Source organism: Spermophilus citellus, assembly GCF_964194105.1.
Source record: "Spermophilus citellus genome assembly, chromosome: 8".
NCBI classification, from domain to species: Eukaryota; Metazoa; Chordata; class Mammalia; order Rodentia; family Sciuridae; genus Spermophilus; species Spermophilus citellus.
Genome location: NC_138189.1, coordinates 126,488,186 through 126,513,611, shown reverse-complemented (window position 1 = coordinate 126,513,611; position 25,426 = coordinate 126,488,186). Strand labels below are relative to the sequence as shown.

General features: G+C 36.7%; 1 protein-coding gene across 1 annotated transcript in view; it reads right to left on the bottom strand.

The window, feature by feature from the left end:
* Positions 1 to 547: 547 nt before the first annotated feature.
* The window catches only part of DCHS2 (dachsous cadherin-related 2), a 258,106-nt gene continuing 233,227 nt past the window's right edge, over positions 548 to 25,426 (bottom strand). Inside the window, exons 16-20 of the mRNA XM_081303666.1 lie at positions 23,908 to 24,059; positions 12,791 to 12,921; positions 10,537 to 10,823; positions 9,451 to 9,583; positions 548 to 6,396 (exon numbers count right to left, since the gene is read on the bottom strand). Coding sequence (XP_081159792.1) covers positions 3,776 to 6,396; positions 9,451 to 9,583; positions 10,537 to 10,823; positions 12,791 to 12,921; positions 23,908 to 24,059 — 3,324 coding nt within the window. The 3' untranslated portion in view covers positions 548 to 3,775. The remainder of the gene's footprint in view (positions 6,397 to 9,450; positions 9,584 to 10,536; positions 10,824 to 12,790; positions 12,922 to 23,907; positions 24,060 to 25,426) is intronic.

Genomic DNA, 25,426 nt, shown 5'->3' with positions numbered 1-25,426 from the left:
AACTACCTAAAACTGTGACACTCTCAATGCCAAAGCCATGTAGAGTAGGGAATAAGGTAAGATAATCGTTGCTACTTTTTCTTTCTGAAATTTACAACCCCCCCCCCCCGCCTCTGTGCCAAAAAGAAAAGAAAAAAAGAAAACCCCAAAGACAAAATGAATGCAAGTTTATTCGTCATCAAACTATTTTAGGTCATTGTCATCTAGCTTTAGTTTCACAACTTGATAAATCTAAATTGTCAAGACAATGGAGGGAACCATATGGGACGACCAGAAAAGGAGAAAAGAGATTCCTTAAAAGGCTAAATTTGTGATGGGTAAGTGACTTAGTAAAAGTCATTAAGTTGTATATTAAGAATTATGTTGGGGCTGGGGGTGTGGCTCAAGCGGTAGCGCGCTCGCCTGGCATATGTGCGGCCCGGGTTCGATCCTCAGCACCACATACCAACAAAGATGTTGTGTCCGCCGAGAACTAAAAAATAAATATTAAAAAAAAATTCTCTCTCTCTCACTCTCCTCTCTCACTCTCTCTTTAAAAAAAAAGAATTATGTTTTCATAAATTGTTATGCTTCTGCCTTCTTACATTTCTCTGTGTCCTAAACTATTGCTTTCCAGATTTAATCCTCTATTTTTTTCTATCCCTCATTCTTTGTTTTCCTCCTTCTCTTCCTTGCCTACCTCCATCTCTGTATTGGGCAGAAGCTCACACTGGGACACCTGATTTGGGTTCTAAGCAGAGCGTCTGTAGCTCCATTTATCCTGAAATCCCTCTTGCACAGAATGATCTCCTATTCCAACTTTCTCAGCTATGACTGAACAGATGGCCCTGCACATTTCAGCTCACATAAAACATGCTAAAAAAATCTTAACAAGCTTATCTATAAAATCATGTGAGAATCCACTGGCCATATTCATTTCATGTATTTCATTTGCTTTGAAGTGGATCATCATTATCTTAGATCCTGAGTTACATCTTACCTTTTTAAAGTCAAAGCATGTGTAAGATGGCAAAAGACAACAAAAACAACAAAAGTTTGTACATTTGGATGAACATAACTTTAAAGTTAATAATAAATTTTCATCTCTCTCACTTCTAGAAAGGATAGCAAGCAGAGCTCTGATGATAAAGGTGCTACAAACAAATCCTGTCTCAACTGGACATCAATTATAGACTAAATGTATACACGTGGAAGCTGCCAGTAGTGTATAACACATTTAAATATTTTTAAAAACAGTGAAATGATCAAATCCCTAAAGATACTGCATTTTTCCCTTTATTTGCCCAGGAATCTGTTTTGGAAGCCAATTCAATGATTACTACTAGGACATGGAATTTTGATATCCATTTGGTACTGATTTACACCAGTATTTTTAAGGCTGCCAACAAGACAGTCCAGAATTTCAGGCAGCCAAAATTCCACAAGAGACAACTGTCTTTTATTTTATAGCTTATGAATTTGGGGCTTAATATGATTTTCCACCAACAAGTTCTGTACCCCCTCCAGAGTGCTAAAGCTGGTGTAGAGATCAGCAAAGTAACACAGAACATATGAGGCAAGTTAATATTAAACTTGAAGGAAAACTGTACAAATTACATTGTTTACTTAGGAAAAAGCACTCTAGTTGAAAGGGCTGACATATGATTTATTACAAACACTTAGCCAGCATGTTCACATTTTACCCTCAACCCTACTTGTGGCAGTTTTTTTGGTGGTGGTGTGGTGCTGGATTACAGTATTAATAAAGCTGTCAATTAAAAATCCACTAACTATTGGGAAGGAGCTCTAAATACTTCATGTCTTCTGTTTTTATGAAATGGCTAGAAAAAATACAGAATCATATTCAGTAATAAATCACAGGCAAATAACTTAGGGAAGAGTTGGATGGGCAATTATCTTTAAACATAAGTAAATGGAGAACCTGTTTAATTAAAAACAACAAAACGTTCTTGGTTTCCAGAAATAATTCTCTTGCAAAATAAAACTTTCACACATAATTAGAAAAAATAGAATTATAGAATTTCTTGCTTTGCTCAAAGCAATCTTTTGAAGAGTAAAAGAGAGAATAGATATTGAAACACTGAAATAATTAGGATGTGGGGTTTTTTTTTTCCCTCACAAAAGTCATGAAATCTTTTTCCCCAGATGCCATGAAGAAGAGACGTGGATTGGTCCTGTAATAGTTAAACCATCCATACCTAAATGATTTTCTCCAGGCTTGTTCAAAACTTTCATGTTTCATACACTTTCTAATGTGGTTTTTATACACTTGTTCTCAATTTGAGTCAACAAGAACATATAATAGTGTAAATATCAGCACAGGAAGACTTAGAATTATGTATTTACAAAACTAGATATCAAACACTGTACCTGCAATGCTTTCTTAGTAAAGAAAAATTAATTATTTCACATAATTTCACAGATGAGGCACAAAGACTTAATGAACTAGTTCTGTAACAGAAGCTCACCCTAACCCTATGGTAAGAAAACCATACCAGAGAGCATTGAGATTTCACTAGAATTGCTAAGCTGCTATCCTAAAACCTGGCCATGGTGCCTACCAGGGGAGGATGATTTCTGGACCATTATTCTCAGGATGCACCCTGGATTCTCAGGTTCATCAGAGAGAAGCATGTGAGCATCATACAACACTACGCTTATTTCTTAAACAAGGGCTGTATAAAACAGAATTACTTTTACCGCATTGCCACATTGCTACATCTAATGGCAGTTAAAGCTAAACATGAGTCTGAGTGAACAGAAGAGGCTTCTGACATCCATTCTTAACATGTAGAGTAGAAACATTTATATAAAAAAAACTTCATTTAAAAATATATTGCTAAATTACTCTATGAAATTTATAATTAGCTAATAACATAATTTTATCTACATAGACTTTAAAAACGGACATTGAATGGATAAATTATTTCATACCCAAAGTTACTGTATCTAGAAGAAAATAAAATTGAAATTGTTATAAATTAATCTTCATGTCTGAACCCGAACCCTATAATAAGACAGAGTATTGAACAAAAACATCGTTCTATTTGGAGAGAAGGCCAAGATGATGTGTCAGGTGGCAGCTAACCACATAAGTATTGCTAATATCCATCCTGACCCTCTATCCAGATCATATATTTCTGGTTCATCTAAACAGGAATAGTTATCTGTTTTTCCTATTGTCACATAGTTATGAAAATTTCATTCTTAATTTCCCATTAGATTTCCAAAAACACCACTTTGAAATTCAAATTATAGCTAAACTCCACAAGGCTGGTATATGGGCAAAGTGGAGAAATCCATCGATATCTGTATCAGATTTCCCCCTTTTTATTACTTTCTTTTCTAAACTCATTCCCCATTCAGACATTACTTGCTTTAGATTAGCAGTGTAATCAGCAGCAATCTGACCAGAGTGCCCTCGACTTTATTTCTATTTATTTTCATAGAAACATTTTGGCAGGCAGCTAAGTTCACTATGTTCTTTGGAAATCTAATCACACAGAAAACCAGGTACGACAGAATACACACTATTTGATATATTCAAATGTGAGTCCTGAGAGCAAAATATAAAGTTTAAAAGAGGAAATGACTCCTCATTAAGGCTGGAAGAAATTTGAGAAACTTGAATGAGGGATATTTTTTAAAAACCCTGGCTAAATTAGATCCCTCACTTTTAGATAAGAATGAACCCAATCTTGAGGAGCTTGCTTGGGAATGCTTTGCTCAGCCATTTGTGACCGGTGGTCAGCGGGTATTTGGCACAGCCATGGTTTTATATTTGAACTTCATCTTCAGCTTTCAGTTCAGGGGTTGCACCATGGAGGTGTGGTCCTAATAACCCCCCATCTGACAACAGGGGCGACCTGGCAGGAGTCTGCATGGCCAGTAGGGAGAGAGTTGGAGAAAAGCTAGGAGCCATGGCTTCCGAGAGAGAACTGGGGTGGCAGAGAATTGGGGAGCGTGGGTATTTCTGAATGACCTGACCTGGGGCTATGGCCGGCATTCTTGGTGGAACTGCTTTAATCCCAGGCTGGGCTACCGCTGTTATCAAAGGCGGTGGGAAAACAAAAGACTTCTCTTTTGGAATGCCAGGCAGATGTAAATGCTCGTCCTTTAATTTTGCAATATCATTAAACACTGAGGCAAGAGGTTGGAACTTGGGTTCCCAACTCAGCAGATAATCCCAGGTGGAGCTGCCTCTCAGATCATGACTGAAGGTTATCTGAGTTGGAAAAGCTGCGCATCTTGCTTCCTGATCACTTGACATAAAGATAGACTCTTTCCTGACGTCAGCCAGGACACCCTCTTTCACCCCCCTCTTCTGAAGTGGCTGGGGTGATTCCGTATTTTGAACATAGAGTGTGCTGTAGCTTTCCCCACCATCTCTGTCCTCAAATGTCTGGCTGGCTTCTGCAGCTTCCACCGTGGCCATCACATCTGTTTCCCCAGACAGGCAGGAGAGCTGGTCTGAGTCCCGGGGGATTCCCGAGTCAGGCACCCTGGACCCCCGATCACTCAACGCCGAGTCCGAGTCCTTTCTATAAGGATGCTCATTTATCCTCTGGATTTCTTTATCTTCTGCAGTTTCTCCTTCCACAGAACAGTGGCCGCTGGAGTTTGAGTGCCTGTACAGGTTGATCATGTCCTTCTCCATGATGCTTAGTAAGCTCAACCACTCAGGCACGGCTTGCACAGGTACCTCTTGATTGCACTTGCTGGTTTTCTGGAAGCCCTGGAGCATGCCGGCATCCCTGGTCAGACTCAAATTGCTATCTAAGGACGATGATGCTTTCTTGTCCTCACAGTTGCGTCGTGTGTCTTTCTGTTTATGTCTTAGTATCAGTACAAGGAGAATGCCGATGAGTGACAGAAACACTAAAAAGGAGACTGTGAGGCTGATCAAAAAGCTGTCAGCAGATATCGATGCATGTTTTCCATCAGAGGACAAAGACACGTTTACAAACACGGTGCAAGACGCGAACTTGGAGCCGGGTTTGGGGCTATGGGCGATGACTTTCATTTCAAAGGTATGTTCTCTGATGACTTGACTTTGTATGAGGGGAGTGCCTCTAATCCAATAAACATTTCCATTTGTTTCATTTATGGAAAAGAAAGGAGATGGAGTTCCAAGGGAGTAAAGAATGACTCCGTCAGTACCAGCATCTGCATCTGAGGCTTCCACTCTTCCAATCAACTGCCTTCCTTGATTCTTTTCTAGGTGGTTGAAAAAATATTCATCTTGAGTGAAAATGGGCTCAAATTCATCTATCCCTTCAATGTCCACCCACAACATTAAGGAGGCTGTTGATCCACCTTTGTCTTTGGCCTGAACTGTGAGGCAGTACTTACTGACATTTTCATAGTCAAGGATTTGCTTAGCACGGATATCTCCTGTTAAAGAGTCAATGATGAAAAGGTCCTGGTCAGGAGGCATTCCATGAGTGACAAAACAAGGTGATAAAATAGAGTAGGTCAATTCTCCATAAGGACCTGCATCAAAATCCAAAGCATTTATAGAACATATGGTGGAGAAAATAGGCAGATTCTCAGGAACAACACAATTCATGCTTGGGGACATAAACTGAGGCACATGATCGTTATCGTCTAAGACACTGATAGACACGACTGCAAAAGAAAAGTGCTTCTTTTCTTCATCTGAAGCTTGGACGGTTAAAGTGAATGTTACCGTTTCTTCATAATCCAGAGGCTTAATCAAATAAAGGACTCCTGATTTTTCTTCCAAGTGAAAATGCTCCTTCTCATTTCCAGAGATTATGTGGTAGACGATTTCTGCACGTGAACCCACATCACAGTCACTTGCTGAGACAACGGTGATGTGGCTCCCTAGCGGGGTGCTTTCCTTGACGTGGGCATGATATTTCAGACTGCTGAATTTGGGTGGGTTGTCGTTGACATCAAGCACTCGTATGTATACGACAGTTGTGGAACTCATCGGAGGGCAACCATGGTCAGAGGCTAGAATGACAAGCTCGTGGCTGGCACCTGATTCTCTGTCTAGGTTGCGAAGCAACACAAGATAACCAGTTTGCTTTGAAGGATATTCTGAATGAATGAAACTAGTTTCCACATGGAAGTTTTTCTGTGAATTACCACTGATGATGGAATATTCAACTTGTGTATTTTCATAGGTCCAATCAAGGTCCGTGGTCGAAAGAGTCATAAGTGTGCTTCCGATCAGAGCATCTTCAGTCAAACTAAGGTTATGGTACCCGACTACAAACTCAGGGGCATGGTTATTCACATCTTGTATTTGTATCTCCACTAACGTAAGAGCCCTCAGGTCAGGAATTCCACCATCGCTGGCTTCCACAAGAAATCGAATGGTTGATATTTTATCCAGAAGTAATATAGGGCTGGTAGTAAATATTGTACCTGAAAAAAAAAGTCAGAGCATGTCAGTATTGTGAAGTGAAATGTTCATGGCCAGTGTAGTCAGCAGATGCTTATCGAGTATCTAAATGTGTTTAGTTCTTTGTGTGTAAACAACAACCAAGTCCAGATAGAAATTAAAATTATTATATTTATATAATGTTATAAACTTTATAAAAATACAGCTAAGATTCAGAAATAATTTTTATTTTATAAGATTCAGAAATAATTTTAATGACATAAAAATTCTATATGTGTGCTTCTTGAGATTGCCTTCACTACAATTCTTTTTTCTGAATCTTACTCTTCTGTAGTAAATTGTTCTATAACTGCTTTTAAAAGACAAATATGGTTTTATGAGTGCATTATAGTCATACATAATAGTTGGGTTCATTTTGACATATCATATATGCATGAAATTTAATTTGATCCATATCAGTCCCCAGTGCCTCCTCCTTCCCTCCCCTTTTCCCCCCTTACTCTCGCCCCCTACTCTACTGGTCTTCCTTCTATTTATTTTTAATTGATGCTTTATAGATTATACATAAAAGTAGAAGTCACTGTGATATATTTATACATGCACATAGCATAATTTTATCAAAATCATTCTGCATTTCCTCCCTTTTCTGTCCCGCCTCCTTCCCCCTCACTTTTCTTCTTTTCTACAGATCTTCCCTCTATTCTTACGATATCCCACTGTCCTCTATTTTCCCCCTTACTTTGGTCTAGCTCCTGAATGTGAGAAAAAACATTCGATCCTCAGTTTTCTAGGTCTGGTTTATTTCATTTAGCATGATGCTCCTCATTTCCATTCATTATCAGCAAATGCCATAATTTCATTCTTCTTTATGGCAAGTGAAACTCCATTTGTATGTATACCATATTTCAAGAAAATATATTCTTGTTTGTAAAATTTATTCCCTATTCTATGAGCCATAAACAAATGTATAGAGATATTCTGGCATAAAGATACTTATTCTGGAAATATTGGTTGACACTCACCCTAGTCCAATGAAAGCAGTAAAAATGATAATATGGAATTATAACTCTTCCTTAATATTATAATTATAGATATACTTTTCCTAAAGCTCATGGTTCATTCAGCAAGTGAATTTTTCCCTTACTGATAAAATATATATTTAAGACTTACTATATTAAATACAGACATGATTTTTATGAATATGAATGGAACAACATTTTTCTAAGATAAATGTGTTTTAAGTATGATCACTGAAGAAGAATACTGAATAATGACATTTTCCTAAAGGATTTTAAATCAGCTTACTACAGTGATGCCGCTACATCATTATAGCTGCTCAATTCACAATAGTTAAGCTATGGAACAAACCTAGGTGCCTTCAACAGATGAATGGATGAAGAAGATGTGGTATAGATACTCAATGGACTATTACTCAGCTGTACAGAAGAATAAAATTATAGCATTTGCAGGTAAATGGATGGAACTGGAGACTATCATGCTAATTGCAATGAGCCAATCCCCAAACACCCAAAGCCAAATGTTCTCTGTGATATGCAGATGCTAACAGCAACGTGGAAGGGGAAGTATAGAAGTTCATTGGATTAGATAAAGGAGAATGAAGGGAAGGGAGGAGGGATGGGACAGTAGAATGAATTGGACAAAACTTTTCTGTGTTCATACATGAATAAATGACCACTATAACTCTACATCATGCACAACCACAAGAATGAAAGTTATATTCCATGTATGTATGATATGTCAAAATACACTCCACTGTCATATATATCTAAAAAGAACAAATTAAAAAAATATACTGGGGGGAAATGCTGGGGATTGATATTGGCCCAAGTATATTGTCATATTGTGTATATCTATGAATATGTATTCACAAATCCCATCAATATGTGTGATGTAACACACCAATAAAAATGTGGCCGGGGAAAGAAAAAAAAAAAAGCCACATTTCAATTAGAGTCACACCATGGACTGAATTGACTTGATTCGACTTAAAGTTTTAAAAACATTCTGATCAACAGGAAAGGTGAATTCAATTTGCCAGTGTCCAGGGCAGCAATTGCCAGGATCTGACATCATGGTGGAGAAGCAGGCACCAAATTCCAGACATGTTTATATGCATACATTACTCATTCATGAACAGGCTATGTGGTAACATCACCTATTTTTCTTACAACACCCTGGGGACCTCATTCTGATATTTTGGGACCAAATTCTCCTTTCAGGCATCCTGAGGTTAATTTTTAAGTCAGCTCTCTCTTGCAGAAATAATGCAAAATAGTAGGTAGAGGTCGGAACGCACAGTGTGATGTGTCCTAATTTTTGTTCTTTTCTAAAGTGTTCTAGGACATTACTTTGCTGATAATATTCATTTTTATAAAATTTAGCTCTCAATGTCCACTCACTGTTAAACTTCTCTGTACTCCACTTACCTGTTCAAATCTGGAATAACCTGCATGAATTCATTTTTAAATGCATTTACGAATGTCTAGTTCTTAGATAAAACTACAAAGAGACTTAAAAGACATCAGATAAAGTAGAACATCACATCAGCATGGTTTCCGTTTAGTAGAAATGGATACTTAAATTATTTTCCTTTTTCACTCTTCTTGTCCTTATTGAACAAATGAAGCTATTACTGAATATTTTTGTACTTGGTTTGAGTAAAAGACTTCAGACTCTACTAAGGTGAAGTCCTTAGCAATGACTTAATCCTTTCAACATCATTTTGATTATTGTTGAATCCCAGGATAAATGGCCTGAATTGTGCTTGGATAGATGCATGAAACTGGGGGTGTACTATCTTGGGGGTCTAAATTTCTGAGTATTTACCAGCACTTAACCAATGCCTTCTGCTTCTCAGTCACTGAGATGTTTGGGAAGAGAAATAACACTGCTGTTTGCTATTGCAGTGTTTGACATGAAGATAAAGAAGAAGGTGGTGCCTATAATTGCAGGGGCTAGAGATAGGGGGCTATTGAAGGAGCATCTGGAAAGTATTACTTCATGATTCCACCCTGTAACTCAAACCGTGAGCTCTAAAGTCACTAGAAACCACTCACCATTCATGGGATCAATGGCAAATTCCTTAGAAGAGGAAAGGATTCTATAAGAAATGGTCTCATTGCCTTCTAGGTCTGAGGCTGACACAGTCAACACTGAATACCCCAGAGGAACCAATTCAGGAACTGTGACCTAAGCACAAGAGAGGAAAAAGGACATTGTGTTTAAAGGCTAAAGGCACATTAATGACCAGGGCCAGAACATAAGGTCATTTTGTCTATTTTGCTTATGGAAACCATACAATTCAACATGACTCTCTTAGATACATCGATTTATGAAGGTGACACATTAAAAATATTAAGTCAGAGAATAGCTCAGTGGTAGAGCACTGGCCTAGCATGTGTGACACCCTGGGTGGAATTGCCAACACTGCAAAAAAGGTAAAAAAAGAAAAGAAAAGAAAAATGTTTTCAGTTCCTGGATAGAGAAAAGAAAAAGTTTAAAATTTTATTCAGTTTTGATTTTTCTTATGAATTTTTTTTCTAAATTATTTCTGTATGTTGAATATTGTTAATATAGTCATTGTTATATTATTATATCATACACATTGTATAATTTAAATAAACCTCTATAGTTTAGTTTTCCTCCTGTGTTGACCTTTAAATCTTATATTTGCTATACTCAAAAGTCCTGGAGTTCATTTCCAAATGCTTAGTTGAATACTATTGTTGCTCTAACTTCTCTAAACAGATACTATGCTCTAAATACTAAAATTTCCACCTCATAGATTTGTACCTAATTTGTTTTAAGATATTAATTAGTATATTCCAAAAATATGCCTATGGAAGAAAAAAATTTTCCAAATTAAATGCAGATAATCCAAACTCCCTCGTTTTATCTGTGGCTTTGCAAATATGAAGCAAGTTCCAATTGTTCTGAACAACTGGACTCCAACTTCACACAAAATCTTAAAAAAAATGAGGACCTACATACTTTATAAATTGAAATGAATGAGACATTCGATTCCATAATTACTTATAGTTTCCACAATATAAAACCTGTGGCATTAAATCAGGTACCCCAAACAAGGAATATTATCTTAGTGGGCCAGCAATGGAAAGCTTACATTTCTTCAAGCTCTTTACCTGATAGAAATCTTGAGAAAACACTGGTGGGTTGTCATTGACATCCAACACAGAGATGGTGAGGGATCCCTCTGTGTGGTACACTGAATCAGAAATTTGAACGAACAACTTGTATTCAGAAGCTTCCTCAAAATCCAATGTTTTTATCAATACCACTCTCCCAGTGTTCTGATCAATGGCAAATTTGGCTCCAGGGTTACTGTCTTTTGTGAAACTGAAGATGAAAGCTGGATTCAAATCCACATCATGAACTGATATCCGAGACACAATTACACCAGGCAAAGAATCTGAAATAGTCATGATCAGTGTCAACCTCCATTAACATTTATCCTTTGAAAACAATTTTTTTTCAAGAGTATAATCCAAGTGTCTCATTGTAAATCCAACATGAATTGCTCTTTTTTGGCATGATTTCTCATACAAAGCTCCTTATGAACTAAACAAAAACTCAGAAGGATTTATGAGCCCAATAAAACTGAAAATTTACCAAGGAGTAGGAAATTAAGAAAGTAGAGTATATTCAATTTTTCACATTACATTTTTTTAAAAATTATATACTTATAATACCACTCTGGGGTCAAGGAACATTCTAAGCATATACCTGTACTGTGTAGTTTCTATATCAAAATCATACTCATAGTGGATGTGAGTAGGAAAAACATTACTCAAAATATTAATGCCAAGCATAAAATTTTGAAAAGAAAAGTCAGATTTTAATTTAAAAAATTGGGTACAAATATAAGAGTTAGCTACTTATTCCTTTGTATTTATTTGGCAAAATTATTTCTTTCAGAGTTGCACTGCTTCTTTCTCTTAAATCTGATTTTCAAAATTATCAAGATGATAGAAAGACAAAATTTATATAGTGCTAGTGATGAAAACAAATCTCTAATATTAGTCACTAAAAAAAATTACAAAATAGATGACATGCTCAATGTCTCACATACCACATGTGTTCTGCAGCCTAAATTGCCCATGAAAGGGACTTTGTTACTAAGCTGTAGGTATGGTGCGGGTGGAAAGAGTATGCCAAGATGCTCAGAATGGTTCCACTGTATATGAGGCTCATAATTTTCAGTTTGAAGCTTGAGCATTCTTGATGTGAACCAACCACACCTTATCCCATTCAGTACACTTTGATTTATGCAGTTTGTTCTTGTGATATATTTATACTGGGTACATTGCTGTATTTTAACACTAATGCAAGTGCTTACGAACACGAACATTTGATTTTCCATAAAAATCAAATGAAAATAAATAGGTGAGAGGCAAAACTGGAAAATGTTCTTATTTATGGAATTTAACATTTGGGGGCATCCCTAGACATAGAGATTTCTGGAATATATCCCTCTGTAGAGGTGGTGCTTATGATTTGTTTGGAAAGTGAGCATAATAAAATGGTAAGGATGTTATAGAAATGAGTTTAGTATTAAGAGTGAAAACAAACAGCTGCCTATGTAGCTCAAGGGTAGAGGTCTTGCTTAGCAGATGTGAGGCTCTGGGTTCAATCCCCAGGAGAGAGGGAGAGGGAGGGAGAAGGAGAAAGAGAAAGAGAGCAGAGAGGCAAGTGATAAGCCACCAGTATTTTCAACTTCAACTATAAAAAGTTGGGTTGGATTTCACCAGTGTAGTGAATGAGCATGTGTAATTTTGGGTTCATAAACTGTGCAGTCATTGTATAACTCACACACCCAAACAATTAAGATTAATCCATCTATCACAAAAAAACTTTATATTTTCAACATCTACCATTAGTGTGATGCAACCACTGAAGTCTAGGGGACTTAAGGAGGAAAATGATGACTTTGTTCAACCAACATCCAACTTATTTCATTAACTGTCATTAGTATCTTGCAACGATTGACGAAGCTAGGAGTCTAAGAACATTGCTTCTTCTTAGAGAAGGTTCACTGTTTCCACAGCCAAAAAAACCCTGCTTCTTCAGAAAAGTTTAATTTTTAAGGAAAGTGTGCACATAAACAGATATTATATGGAATGGCAGTTGGCAGATGGGGACTCAGCCTCTTGCTAATCTGAATACAAATCCCAGCTTTAACACTTAATTCCTTTGACATTTGATATTTAACATTTGATATTTAACCATTCATTTTTAATGCTCTACAAGTAAGATAAAAATTTCCAAGCTTGCATGGCTGTGCAGGGCTAGCACTCATACTTAACATAGTGTCTGGCTGAAAGAAATGATAAATTATATAAGTAAATCAAAACCACCACACCAAATTGCCACACTTACTTTCTGCAATTTCTACTGCTTCAGAGGGGACAAAAACTGGAGCATTGTCATTTATATCAATCACTCGAATCTCGATCACAGTCGTATCAGAAAGCCTGGGCAGCCCTTTATCCGTGGCTTGCACGATCAATCTGGTTTGGAAAAGAGTCAAGGAATGTTACTCACCATCCAGGAATTAGAAAAACAACATAAATATCAAATATCTAGTTGAAAATCTTAAAATGAGCTGACTAGCTACTTTTATTTCTCCCCTGGCTTTCTCTAAATGGTATCATTTAAAATTTATTTCTCGTAAGAATGGTAGCCTGAAATTTTTTTAATTTTGACATGTTTAGAGAATCAAATCCAGCAAGCTTCCAGGGATCATGAAACATTAATGTCAAAATGAATGGACCACTTCTGGGAGATAAGAGTGTAAAATTTAATCCTATCCTACCAATAACAACCTAAAAATTACAAACACCAATATCTATACTTTGGATAAGCAGATTTCTTCTACTCTGCCATGTACAACCTAAAATACTGCTACATTTCCATTTTACTGTACCAACAAAAACAGAACCACTAAAAGATTGCTTTGCACTGCTATTTTTTAAGATTGGAATTTCAAATCAATCAAAATTACAGAATAAAGGACAATGCCACAATCTCTCTCTCTCTCTCTCTCTCCCTCCTGCCCCCCTCTCTCTTTCACACACACACACACACACACACCACTCCATATACATGGGGTGGTAGTGGCTGGGAATATAGCTCAGTGGTAGTGTGGTACAGTGTTTACATAGCATATATGAGGCACTGGGTCTGATTGATTTACTTTTTAAATGTTTCTTGGATTAGTGCTTTTATTCACTATACTTCTGTTTTCCTTCAAAGCCTAGTCTTCATTCAAGTAGTATTATCAGCCATCAATCATACTTTGCCAGGAACCGAAAAGTTTTCTGGAACATGGACTTGCAGTGTTTTCAAAACCAGTACAATCCAGGCAAAACAAGACGTGAAATTTTCAGTGCTAAATCCAAGAATGTCCTGGGCACACCTAAGCAAGTCCGTCCCTGCAGACTCATCCCTTATCTTTCCACCTGTGATGATGTTTAGGTATTGTATCCTTTCTCACCTGGGGTGCTTCTTGTATGTACCAACCTCCCTACAAAGGTCTCATCTGTTCCTAGCCATCACCCACAGTGAAGCTCAATTGCTCTATCTAAAATCCTACTTGTGGGCTGGGGATGTAGTTCAGTGGTAGAACATTCACTTAGCATGCACAAGGCTCCATCAGAAACTAAATAAAATTTAAAAACTAACATTCAATTTGTACAATCCCCTCCCCCATCCTTAAAACTTTTCCTGGTCCTTCTTGTCAAAGTTGTCCAAACCCCAAGCATGTACACATGACCTTCTATGACCTGACTTCTGTCTAGAATCCCTGTCCCTATGCCTCATGGCCTTCCAAATCTCAAATCTCTTTTAAGACTGCACTGACCTCTCAACTTCCCCTTTATCAATCCCCATGGCACCCTGTACATTTTTCTACCCTAGCAATCACTACTTTTAGTTCTTAATGGTTCATTTGTCTGCCTCTTCTATAAGTTCCTTGAGATCAGGTGGTTACTTTATTTTATTTTCAGAAAGGAAGGAAGGAGGGAAGGAGAAAGAAAGTAAAAAAAAGAAATGAAAAGAAAATAGATTGAGCATTAGGCTCTCACAATCTGCCCAAGGTTACACACATGTACTATATGACAGACATAGAATTCAACTTCCAGTCCTGGTCACATGGAAAGCTTTGCTCTACTATTTGATACTCCTTCAATGTGCCTCTCTTGCTATATATACACAGCACCCTAATAAAAAAAATCATCAGCTTGTTTTTAACTTCTTTCTAAACACTATGAAGTCTGGGGGGAAGAAGCTGCATCCAAAAGTGAGATGTCAATTAGAAGATGGTCTTTCTTTCAGAGGTGGTATCCATCTTGCCCAGTTGTGGAAACTAACTTTTAAGAAACTGAGTTTTGGAAGTAGATACATTTCTACTTTATTTTCCATTGTTAGACCCTTTTAAGTATCCTTTTTCCAATCCTAAATTTGAAAATGAGGTGAAATAAGCATCAACTCATTCTTGACTTGGACTCCATTTAGTAGCAAATGACTACTGTCAATCTTAACATTCACAAAGCTAGTGCCTTCTATACTTTCAGAGTTGAGATTATCACCACAACCACTTGAATTTCATAGTCCTAGGAACAATTTCTGGTGGAAAGTTTATTTTGTTAGTATGACCACCAATCAGGTACATATGGAAATATTTTGCTAAAAGTAATCAACTCATAGTGTTGTCCTCCCTTGCTGCCTGCCCTTCTCCAGGGTCACCTAGTCTTAGCCAAGATCCCAAAGTTAAGGTTCCATCAACTCTTCTACTGTTGTCAAAACCATCCTTATTTTCAGAATACTATAACTTCAGGGCTTCTATGCAATTTCTATTGCAGGTTTCAAAAACAAAAAAAGTAAGGAAAATATGTAGTTCATTTTCAAAATAAAAGGGCAAGAAAAAGGTTTTTCAATGGCTTGAAGAACAAATAAAAAATTATGAAAGTAGATCTGCAGAGATTCTACATACAGTGTCTGTGAGACCTCAAGCCGTCCATGATGGCTCCTTGGCAGTCATTGTGAAACTATGGGTTGTAGCCAGGCCAACTGGCTCCATGTAACAAAACTATTGCCCTGATTATTATGATCAGCAGAGACTATAAATGAAACTGACCAGATTTTGAACAGACCGTTCTAAGTTCAGAACATATTTTTCCTATTCTCTCAACCATGGGAAACTTCTTTCACCATGCTAAACATTAAATGAGGCCTCTGACCAAACAGGATCTTTGTAATTGCCTTAAAACAGTAAATATGTTGGTAGGAGATTTTTCAAAAACTCTTTCTCATCTATATTTTAAATGTCTATGAAAAAATTTCCATTCCTTTTCAAATCCTAAGGAAACTAGAAGTGATCAGTCAGCATCAGAACCATCTAAAAAAGAAGTATGACTTCTGGTTAAAGATGGTAATCTGACTTCTCAAGTTTATATCCTCTTCTTTCCAAGATTCTACAAAAGTGATAGCAAGGCAATCTAAAACAATGTGTAAATCCATAAGGCTAAAAAGAAATGGGAGAAAATGTTAGTGGGTGGAGTAGGTGAGAAGCATCAACATTTCTAAAAGATATAAGAAGATTCAAGAGTGGTTATAGATGAGTGAGTTGGAGAAAATCAAAGATTAAAATGTGTTCAGGATATACAACACCCAAAGTGTCCCCTAATTTAAATTACAGATTCCGGTGGTAGTGTTATGTCAGTGTAGCTTCATCGATCATCACAAATGTACTGCTCTAGTGGGGATTCTGCTGCATATGTGTGAGATAGGGATAATGAGATAGCTCTATATTTGCCTCTCAATTTTGCCATGGACGTGTAATTGCTCTAAGAATAAATTATCTTTACCAATACATCCAAATAGAAGGATGAATGAAGAGCAGGTTTTTTCCCAGATAAACAAGGAGAGACCCAAGACATGAAAAAAGGTGTGTTGAGATGTAGGTAGGAAGACTCTGTTGAACCAAAATTCAGAAGAATCATGTCTCTCTGCCTGCTGCCTTTCACTTCCAGGCAAAAGAATGCCTGATGATGTTCCTGCTGGTTAATTAATATTGAGGGACTTTTACAGGAGAAATGAAAGCCCCCACCTCAGATAAGTGGACTCTATCTATGGCCATTGGAATGTCATCTGGAAAACAGTCTATGTCCTCTCTGGTTCATCTGAAAGTGAATTGTGCTAATCAGGCTCATTCAGCTCATTTACAGATTCTAATAACTATTGCCTAACTCACACCGAGTAATCATCAGTTATTTATAGTAAGCCTCCAGCAAGAAAAGGAGAGCTCAAAAGAAAAAGAAAAAGGGAGCCGAGTGCGAACAGATATTGAAAGGAATAAAAGAAAATATAAAATCAATTCTAATGAGTGCCCTTGGAGAGATATCAGAAGACAATGCATTAATAAAACAAGAACAGGATACTACAAAAAAAATCAAGGATCATGGAAGAGCCTTTGGAAGTAAAAATGTATTTATCTATATCTACATCTCATATATAGATATAGATATACAGATAGATAGATATAAATAAAAACTAGAACTAGAAAGCCATATATCCCATTTTAAACTAGAAAATAAATAAAAATTAAGAAGATTAAAATTAAGAGAATATTCCAGAAAACTAAAATTACAAAAACAACCAAGAAAGAAACAAAAAGTAGAAATAATATACAACTAACAAAGTATACACTGACGTGATCTAACAACTAATTGAACAGGATAACAGAACAACACAAAAAAAAAACAAAATACAAACCAAAAAAACAGAGGGTAGGAAGTTATTAATGAAAGAATACATGAAAATAGGAACAAAAATCTCCTTATTTAAAGAGAACTGAACTAAAGAGGAGAAATACACCAAAGTACATAATCATAACATTTCTAGATGTAATGGATAAAATAAATAATCTAAAAACTTCCATAGTGAAGGAAAAAAATCAGACAAAGTAAAAGAATTAGAAATACATAAGACTTCCCAACTGCAATGCTGGGTTTTATAGATAAAAAGAACAATGCTTTCAAAATTCTAAAATATATCTCTCAACCTCTATATTGTCTATTGCATACATCACATGTGAGAGTACAATGAAGTCATTTTCAAACATGCAAAGACACAGATAATTTACATCTCTGGCAACTTTTCCTACAAAGCTACTGGAAGAGAAAAGAACTTAGAAGGGCGTGCATGGGATCTGGAAACTCTGGGTCCAAAATAGTGAGGGATAAACCAGTGCTCACTGAATCAAACCCTCCAGGCTAGCCCAGAAGAGTATAAAGCCTCTGGGGGGAAAAAAAGCAACTAGACAGATTATTTGACATGAGAGGCATTTGGAAGAGAAAAAGATGGGTGGAATAACAAAGCTGATGGAACATTTATAAGAAATTGATACATGGACATAGCAAATTGAGTAAGATTGAGCAAAAACTATTGGTGGTAATTAACTCAAGGAAGCTTGGTTTTGGCAGGGGGAGTGTGTTAAATGAAATAAAATCACATATCTGGCTATGAAGAAAACATTTAGATAGTCATATAATAGTAAGTATATATTATAAAAGGCCATTGCTATAGTTCAGATCTGAAATGCCTCCCTCCCAAAAGCCCATATGTTAGAAGCTTGGTCCAAAGCTTACCCAAATCCAGCCCATTCTAAAAGTATACCCTACTGTCAAGCCTGAATTCCCATTGGTTACCACCATATGATATTCCTTCCTTTTAATATGACATTGCTGAAAAAGAAGTAGTCCGTTCTAATTGTCTCTGCTTCCTATTTCAGTCATTCTTCTCTCCCTTATAATCTGCTTTCTATCTATCATTTTGGTGGGTCTCCATGCACATGTCTCTTCCAAATTGTGGGCATAAACACCATAAACCTTCAAGTTCTTATTTGGCCTTGTTTGAAATGAAAAGAAATGCCAGATCACAATGGAATTCGTTGAAATTTCTTCAAAGGAAATAATCCTGCCATATGCACTCAGAAAACTAAAAATGCTGTGCTAATATTTTGGTCTTTGTCAAGTATACAAGGTTAGAGAACATTTGCATTCAGGAGACTCCCGCAGGAAAGTGAGCAAAAAGCACCAGTCAGATGAGGCCAAAAGTTTTTATTTAAATTTAAATAAAATCCTTTCTTTGAAGTTCATAGACACTCTTATAATAATAATAGCGAATGGCAAAGAAATATTTGTTGTTTGATCATCCAAGAATAATGGTGTCTGTAATACATGTTTGTAATGGGAAGTTGTATTTGCTTACTTAATCCATCCAATAGTTTGGTTTATGAAAATTAGTTTTTAACTTAAATGTTAATTTAACAACTTTATATTAATAATAATATTTATGCCATAGAAGTTGAATTTTTAAACATCTAAATTAACAATCAGTCGACTAGGATTTTTTCTCATTTTTATTTAAAGGCCCTCAAAAAATTAAAATGAATCATCTTGGTAAATTATCTTGCTAGAAACCAATTCAGTACAAACTTATTCCTTGCAAACTTCCTACAGGGAGGAATACTTCTAGAAGCTCTAACCCAATACAGTTTGAAGTCTTGTTCTTTTACCCAATCCAAACTCTCTGTTTGGTTTCCAGGACACCTTCTTTTTCTGGCTCTTTCTATCCCCTGAATCTGTTGGTTTGGTTTCTATTTCTCTGTCTGATCCTCAGAGGTGATAACTCACCGCCTCCCGGGCGGGCTCAGCTTCCAGGCTCTCCCTAGGGTGTTCCGTTTTACACCTTTTCTCTGGATAAACCTCAACTTAAAATCTTGACTCAAGATTCCTTTCCTGAGTTCCAGATCACTATTTTCAACTGTCTAAAGGGAATCTTTACCTTTGCTCTTGCACTGACTCTTAATCCTCATCTATTCCCCTGTCTTTTGTAGGCAGACATTTCAGAGCCATTTTCTATTTCCTTCTTCATTCAATAAATTAAAATTATCACCAAGTCCCTACGGTTCCATAGCTGGATCAAGTTTTAAGTATGTCCCTGCTATTGTTTGTATCTGAATATCCCCCAAAGGCCCATGTTAAAGGATTTGTTCCTCAGCCCAGGGTACTACTGGGAGGCAGTGGAACCTCTAGAAGTTGAGGCCTAGAGGAAGGTCTTTAGATAATGGGAAGTGTTACCTCAAGGGGCATTGTGGGATACAAGCTCCTCCCTCTCCTCCTATTTCATTTTCCAGTCATGAGATAATGATTTTGCTCTAAAACATGCTCCCACCATGAGCTACTGCACCACTATAGGCCCAAAAGCAATGGGCCCACTAATCATAGACTGAAGTCTTCAAAACTCAGTGGAAATAAAACCTTTTCTCTTTCTAAGTATATTTATCTCTGGTATTTGTTATATTAAAGGAAAACCAATAAGCACAGTCCCTTCATCTGGGTAACAGATCTTTATTAGATGCTGCCTAACTTGCCTTGTCTTCCTGAAGCAAGTTTTCTGTCATCCATCACTAGATAGCTTTACAAAATAAAGAGAGAACATTCATTCAACTGCTCATGCTTTTGTATGGCCACAGAATAAAGTACAATTTTCATTATATGTGATATAAAATCCTTCAAAATTTACCTGCAGCCTGCCAACCTCTGTGGTTACTACACACTCTGTTGATTCTCAGGTATATTCCATGGCTCATTATTTCCAAGCATACAAAACACTTTAGTACATCCATGCCTTCCTCATGACCTTCTGACTAGGTTGACTTCCATTCATTTTCCATAGGCTGTCCATAAACTGGGGTTCCAATCCCAACACTGATGCTTATAAGTTGAATATTTTGGAAAAGATCATTAGTACCTCAGTCCGTTTCTCACCCTGTATACTCAATTGCTTTCCTTGTGTTTCTCATAGTCACAATGAATTTTAAATGGAGAGTGTACTGTAAGTTGAGCATTGCTTCTGACAAACAATTGCTTTTTCATCTTGAATATTTATGCCATAGAAGTTGAATTTTTAAACATCTAAATTAACAGTCAGTCGACTAGGATTTTTTCTCATTTTTATTTGAAGTCCCTCAAAAAATTAAAAATTTGGGCCCTATAATGTTACAAGGCTTATATGAATACCAATTGCCAAAATTAAACAATGATATGTCTATATCAATGATGAATAAAGTAGCAGAAACCATTAACTCAAACTTCATTTTGGCATTTACACTGAACTGTGCAATTTCACAGTTGTGAGCTGGGACTTATTTATTAACATTATTTCAAACTTTAATTTTTTTTTCTAGGAAGCTCTACTTTGACCATTCTCATGGGCTGCTTTCACATTTTATCATTTACTAGTTTTTTTTTTGGCCAAGCAACTTTACCTGAATTTTACTATCTTCATTCTGTAAATCATGTTATAAGAATTCAATTAGATAATAAATGTAAAGCAGGATCTCCATAAATGGCTACTGTTGTGATTATTAATATGCTGTCATGGGGTTTTACTAGGACCCCAATATGAATCTCCCTGAGAACAAGGACTGTTTTGTCTTTGTATCTTTGGCCTTTTTCTGGTAGACAGTTTTTATAAATTTAGATAAATCAATCAGACAAAGCTTAATGCCTATTTGATAATTTGTCATCTTCCCACTGAGTTTTATCAAATGTGCCCTCATATGAAAACTAAAATTGTTTAATTTATTTATGCTTAGTAAAATCATAACTGACACTATGTCCTTTTATTCCCTCAATGTATATTTTAAAACCAAGTTTTGGGATTAGGAATATTTTCCTCAATGAGACAAAATAGCAATACTTTAAAAGTAAAGTTGAAAATTAAATGAAAGCACTTCCAAAGCATTCACCCAGGGTGTAGCAGACGAGAGGAAAATCATCCTATAATTTTCATTGCTACATACTCAGTATGTAGCTCAGGGACAGAGTGCTTGCCTAGTAGGCACAAGGGCCTGGGTTCAATCCCTATCACCACATAAGCTCAAAAAAAGAAAAATGGAAGCCAGAGGGCAGGCAGGGGGTTGGGAGTGGGTAAGAGGAGAACCTGGAGAGGCAAGAAGCTTAAAATACTTTATTGCTTTAGTAATGCTGGAGATGATGTGTGAGCGTGTGAGTGTGTGTTTGTGTGTGTGTGGCAGGGGTGGGTAGGTTTCAACTTCTCTTAGTTTTCACTTTTCCCAGTCTTGAGTTACTTCTTCATGGGGATTTGGAGAAATCCATTTTAAAATATTGGGACCAATTTAGATCTTGGGAACATAGAAACCATGACGCAAATAGGAAAAAGTTGAAAGAAGTTAGATTTAATTGTTAATTAGACTTCATTGAATAAGAGGAACACTATAACAGAAAAGTCAATTATAACTGGGAAATGCTCAGCTCCTGCAACACAGCACTGTCAATCATCTCTGATTTTCAATCACTCAACTAGCACCGAGATTTACCTATAGTCATCCACAGACAGGGAAAAAATACTTCATGCTCAAATTACTAAAGCACAATGTGGTGGAAATAGGTTTTTACACATTGACACATTGTGTCATAAAAATTGATTACACTAAAATATTACTGAAAATTTTCCTGATAATTAATACATGGCAAGGTCTTAAACTTTAAAAAGTACTTTGGAAATAATATTTTGAAATATATTAAATGAAAAAGAACTTGATTAATCTCTTAAGAGTTGGAAGGTTTTTAGTAGCTAATTATTTCAATCCATCCAGGAACCTATTCTATTTTAATCAGTTCTCATTGTTTATTACCATTAATATATTCCACTTTCCTCATAAAACATGAAAGAAGTCTGGTATAGGAGAATATTGACCCAGCCATTTTTATATCTCTTTTTCCCTGAGTAAGAGGTCTGCTCTGTAGTTTGTATGGTAATAGTGTGACTCAGAATCAGAAGACCTGAGTGCAAGTCCAAGTTTGATCCCTAAAAAGTCTGGGACCCTGAGCAAGCTAGTGTATCTCTGTTGCCTGATCAGTAAATATGAAATGCCAAACTGAACTTCCTTGTGAGATGGCTGTAAAGATTAAATGAAATAAAATGGTGTCTACCCTCCCTTACCTGTGGTTTTGCTTCCCAGTTTCAATTTCCCAAAGTCAACTGTTGCCCAAAAATATTAAATGGAAATTCTAGTAATAAACAATTCATTATTTTTAAATGGTATGCTATTCTGGATAGTGTGATGAAAACTTACATTGTCCTGCTCTGTCCTGCTTGGGCATGAATCATTTCTTAGTCCAGTGTATCCACACTGTATACACTACCCACCTGTTAGTCATTTAGTACCACTTGATTATCAGATTGCCTGTTGTGTTATTATAGTGAATGTGTTCAATAACCCTATTTTACTTAATAATATCTCCAAAGTGTAAGAGTAGTGATGCCAAGGCGGCACCAGAGCATAAAACATGGCAGAACAGATTAACTCTGGTACCATGTGGTAATACTGCAGGGAATATAGGGAAAAATACAACATATATAGGGTTCAGTACTTCATGGGGTTTCAGGCTTCTTCTGGCAGTCTTACATCTCCCATGATAAAGGGGCACTGCTATAGTGTATATGCAAGTGCTCTTGAAAAAACATAAAATGGTTAAACAAATATAAAGCACACTGGATTGTACAACCAGAAAGCCAAGTCTCTTTAACCCCAACACACCCACCCAATTAGCCAAAGACAAACAAGGTTAACAGCACCTACCAGAAGCTTCCTAAGTACATGTGTGAGCTTTTCCTCAGAGTCACACCGTGTACACATTACATGTTCTAGAGCTTTCTCCCTCAGCAGCAAACACAGACACACCCCTTTCTTTTTTAAAATGAATTTCTTGGTGTATCATGGAAGGGTCATGCCATTGTCCTTTGCAGTACCTCCTTGTGGTGGTTCCTAAGAGTCTTTTGCTTTTACAGACTAAGATGCCACAAATATCTCTGCATGTAACTCTAGACTTTTTGTAACACTGACTGTTAAAAATACTAAGAAGATCTGTGACACTATTACTCTCTCCTGTATAGAGTTCTGGATTAGGCTGGCATACCAGACAAAAGCAGTTTAACTTTGAACATATGCTTTTAATAAGATCATTTCTATTATTTCAGTTAGGACATAGTACTGCCACAAGAACCCTGATGACAACATTGTACTTTTGTGCACAAAATAAGAATAGAGAATTTTTCATTCCGTCTTCACTGTTTTAAAAATAAGAACAGTAAACATTTGCAGAGGGTGCTATGGTTCAGAAGGCATGTCACAAACGTTTTTTTTTTTTTTTTTTTTAATGTCTCTCTGCATTTAACAGCATCACAAATTCCTAAACTCTTAGATCAGGTTTCATTCCTTTTTCCATATAAAAAATTATTTCTAAGACTATTTTTACATGTCAAAAAAGGTGACCATAAACTGGATCAAAAGAAAACACATTTTACAGTTAAGCTCCCATAAACAGGAAGTTGAGACCCAAGCAATGACGCTACTAGATACCAAGCAGAAAAGTGGATCAAATGTACATGAATCCTGGACAAACCTGTAGGAGCTGGTGGCCTCGTAATCCAGAATCGAATTTGCTGTTATCACCCCGCTCAGAGCATCAATCTGGAAGGCTTCTTCTTGATTGCCCGAGAGAATGGAATACTCAATAAGGCCATTTAACCCACTGTCCAGGTCAGTAGCAAAAACCTATAAGGAACCGACTCTTCCATTAGATAGGATTTAATCTGCAATATGGGATAAGCTTGCTTTTCAGAGAAATGCATTATAAAGGAATCACAGGTTGTTAATGCATTTTAAAAACCACCATTACAAATACTCAAAAAAATAAAAAACAATGCCTGAAGCTTACATTTAACTTTATAATAAAGTGCGTGATGAGGGAAATGAAATTTTCTGCATACTCATCCAAAGGATTTCCAAATAACTTTCACATGTTCTTGAGCTATAATTTTGTGCAATAGGCAAAATTGCTGGAAAAAATATCTAATTTGCTTGAATAGAAGATTTCCAGAGCTGTATATGGATTCAGGCTGGCACCAGAAAAGGAAATAAGTGTTACAGGAAACCTTCATATGGTGAAAAATAATTTTCATTTGCTGTTTTATCCTCCTGTTTAAACTATCACCTATAAAATAAGCCATGTGCAGATTTTTTATGTTTGATTCAAGTTTTAACTTAAAGGGATCTTTAAAAAAGATACAGCCTAGGTTTAGTGCTAATAAATTTAGACCCCGATCACTTGATTTGATGAGTTAGAAAAGTAGTACTGAAGCTGGAACAAATGTTTGGCCTCATTCTCCATGGAGATGTACTGTGTAGTCCACATTAAATTTTAATCACTAAATCAATTATATCAATGGATTGAAGATCTTATTTAAGAATGAGTTTCTGATTTATTAATAAAAAAATTCTACATACTCTGTGCCCCTTAGCCTTAGCTTATGTCCATTGTCTTCTCTCTCCTGGGCTGTTATTTGGATGTCCCAGTGGGATTTTGCTGCTAATCCTTACTCTCTTGATCCATCCTTCACACTGACACCCGATCTTAGTGGCCCTAGTGAAGCATTCAGGACCTCATTAGGAGGGTGCATAAGCCAATTATGGGGTACAGAAAGGCATCAATACATGGTGTCCTTTGGGATCACCAGGAAGAGAAACTAGTCTCCAACTGGGGACAAATACAGCCCATCACGTCCATTGAGGTGTATACTTAGAAGTGTACAGAAGGTGAGCCTTGTAAGGCCGTGGAACAGTGTTTTAGGATGCTAGTAACACGTGAGCACCACTGCTAACTTCAAAAAGGTATGCATTGGCGAGATAATGATCTGGTGAACAAGAAGCTGAGCAACTCTGGGGATCTACAGCACAGCTTCCTCGGGTTGTTGCCATCAAGATAAATCAGCTCTACTCTGTCTGTCTTGATGTCCCTTCAAATTCCAAGAGAAAGTCCATCTGATTGAGACTAAGGCAATGCACAGCACCTCTAGTGGGGCAGGTTGGCAGGTTAGTCGGTCTTTGATACAACCGCCAAGTCTGCACCACAGCAAGAAGGA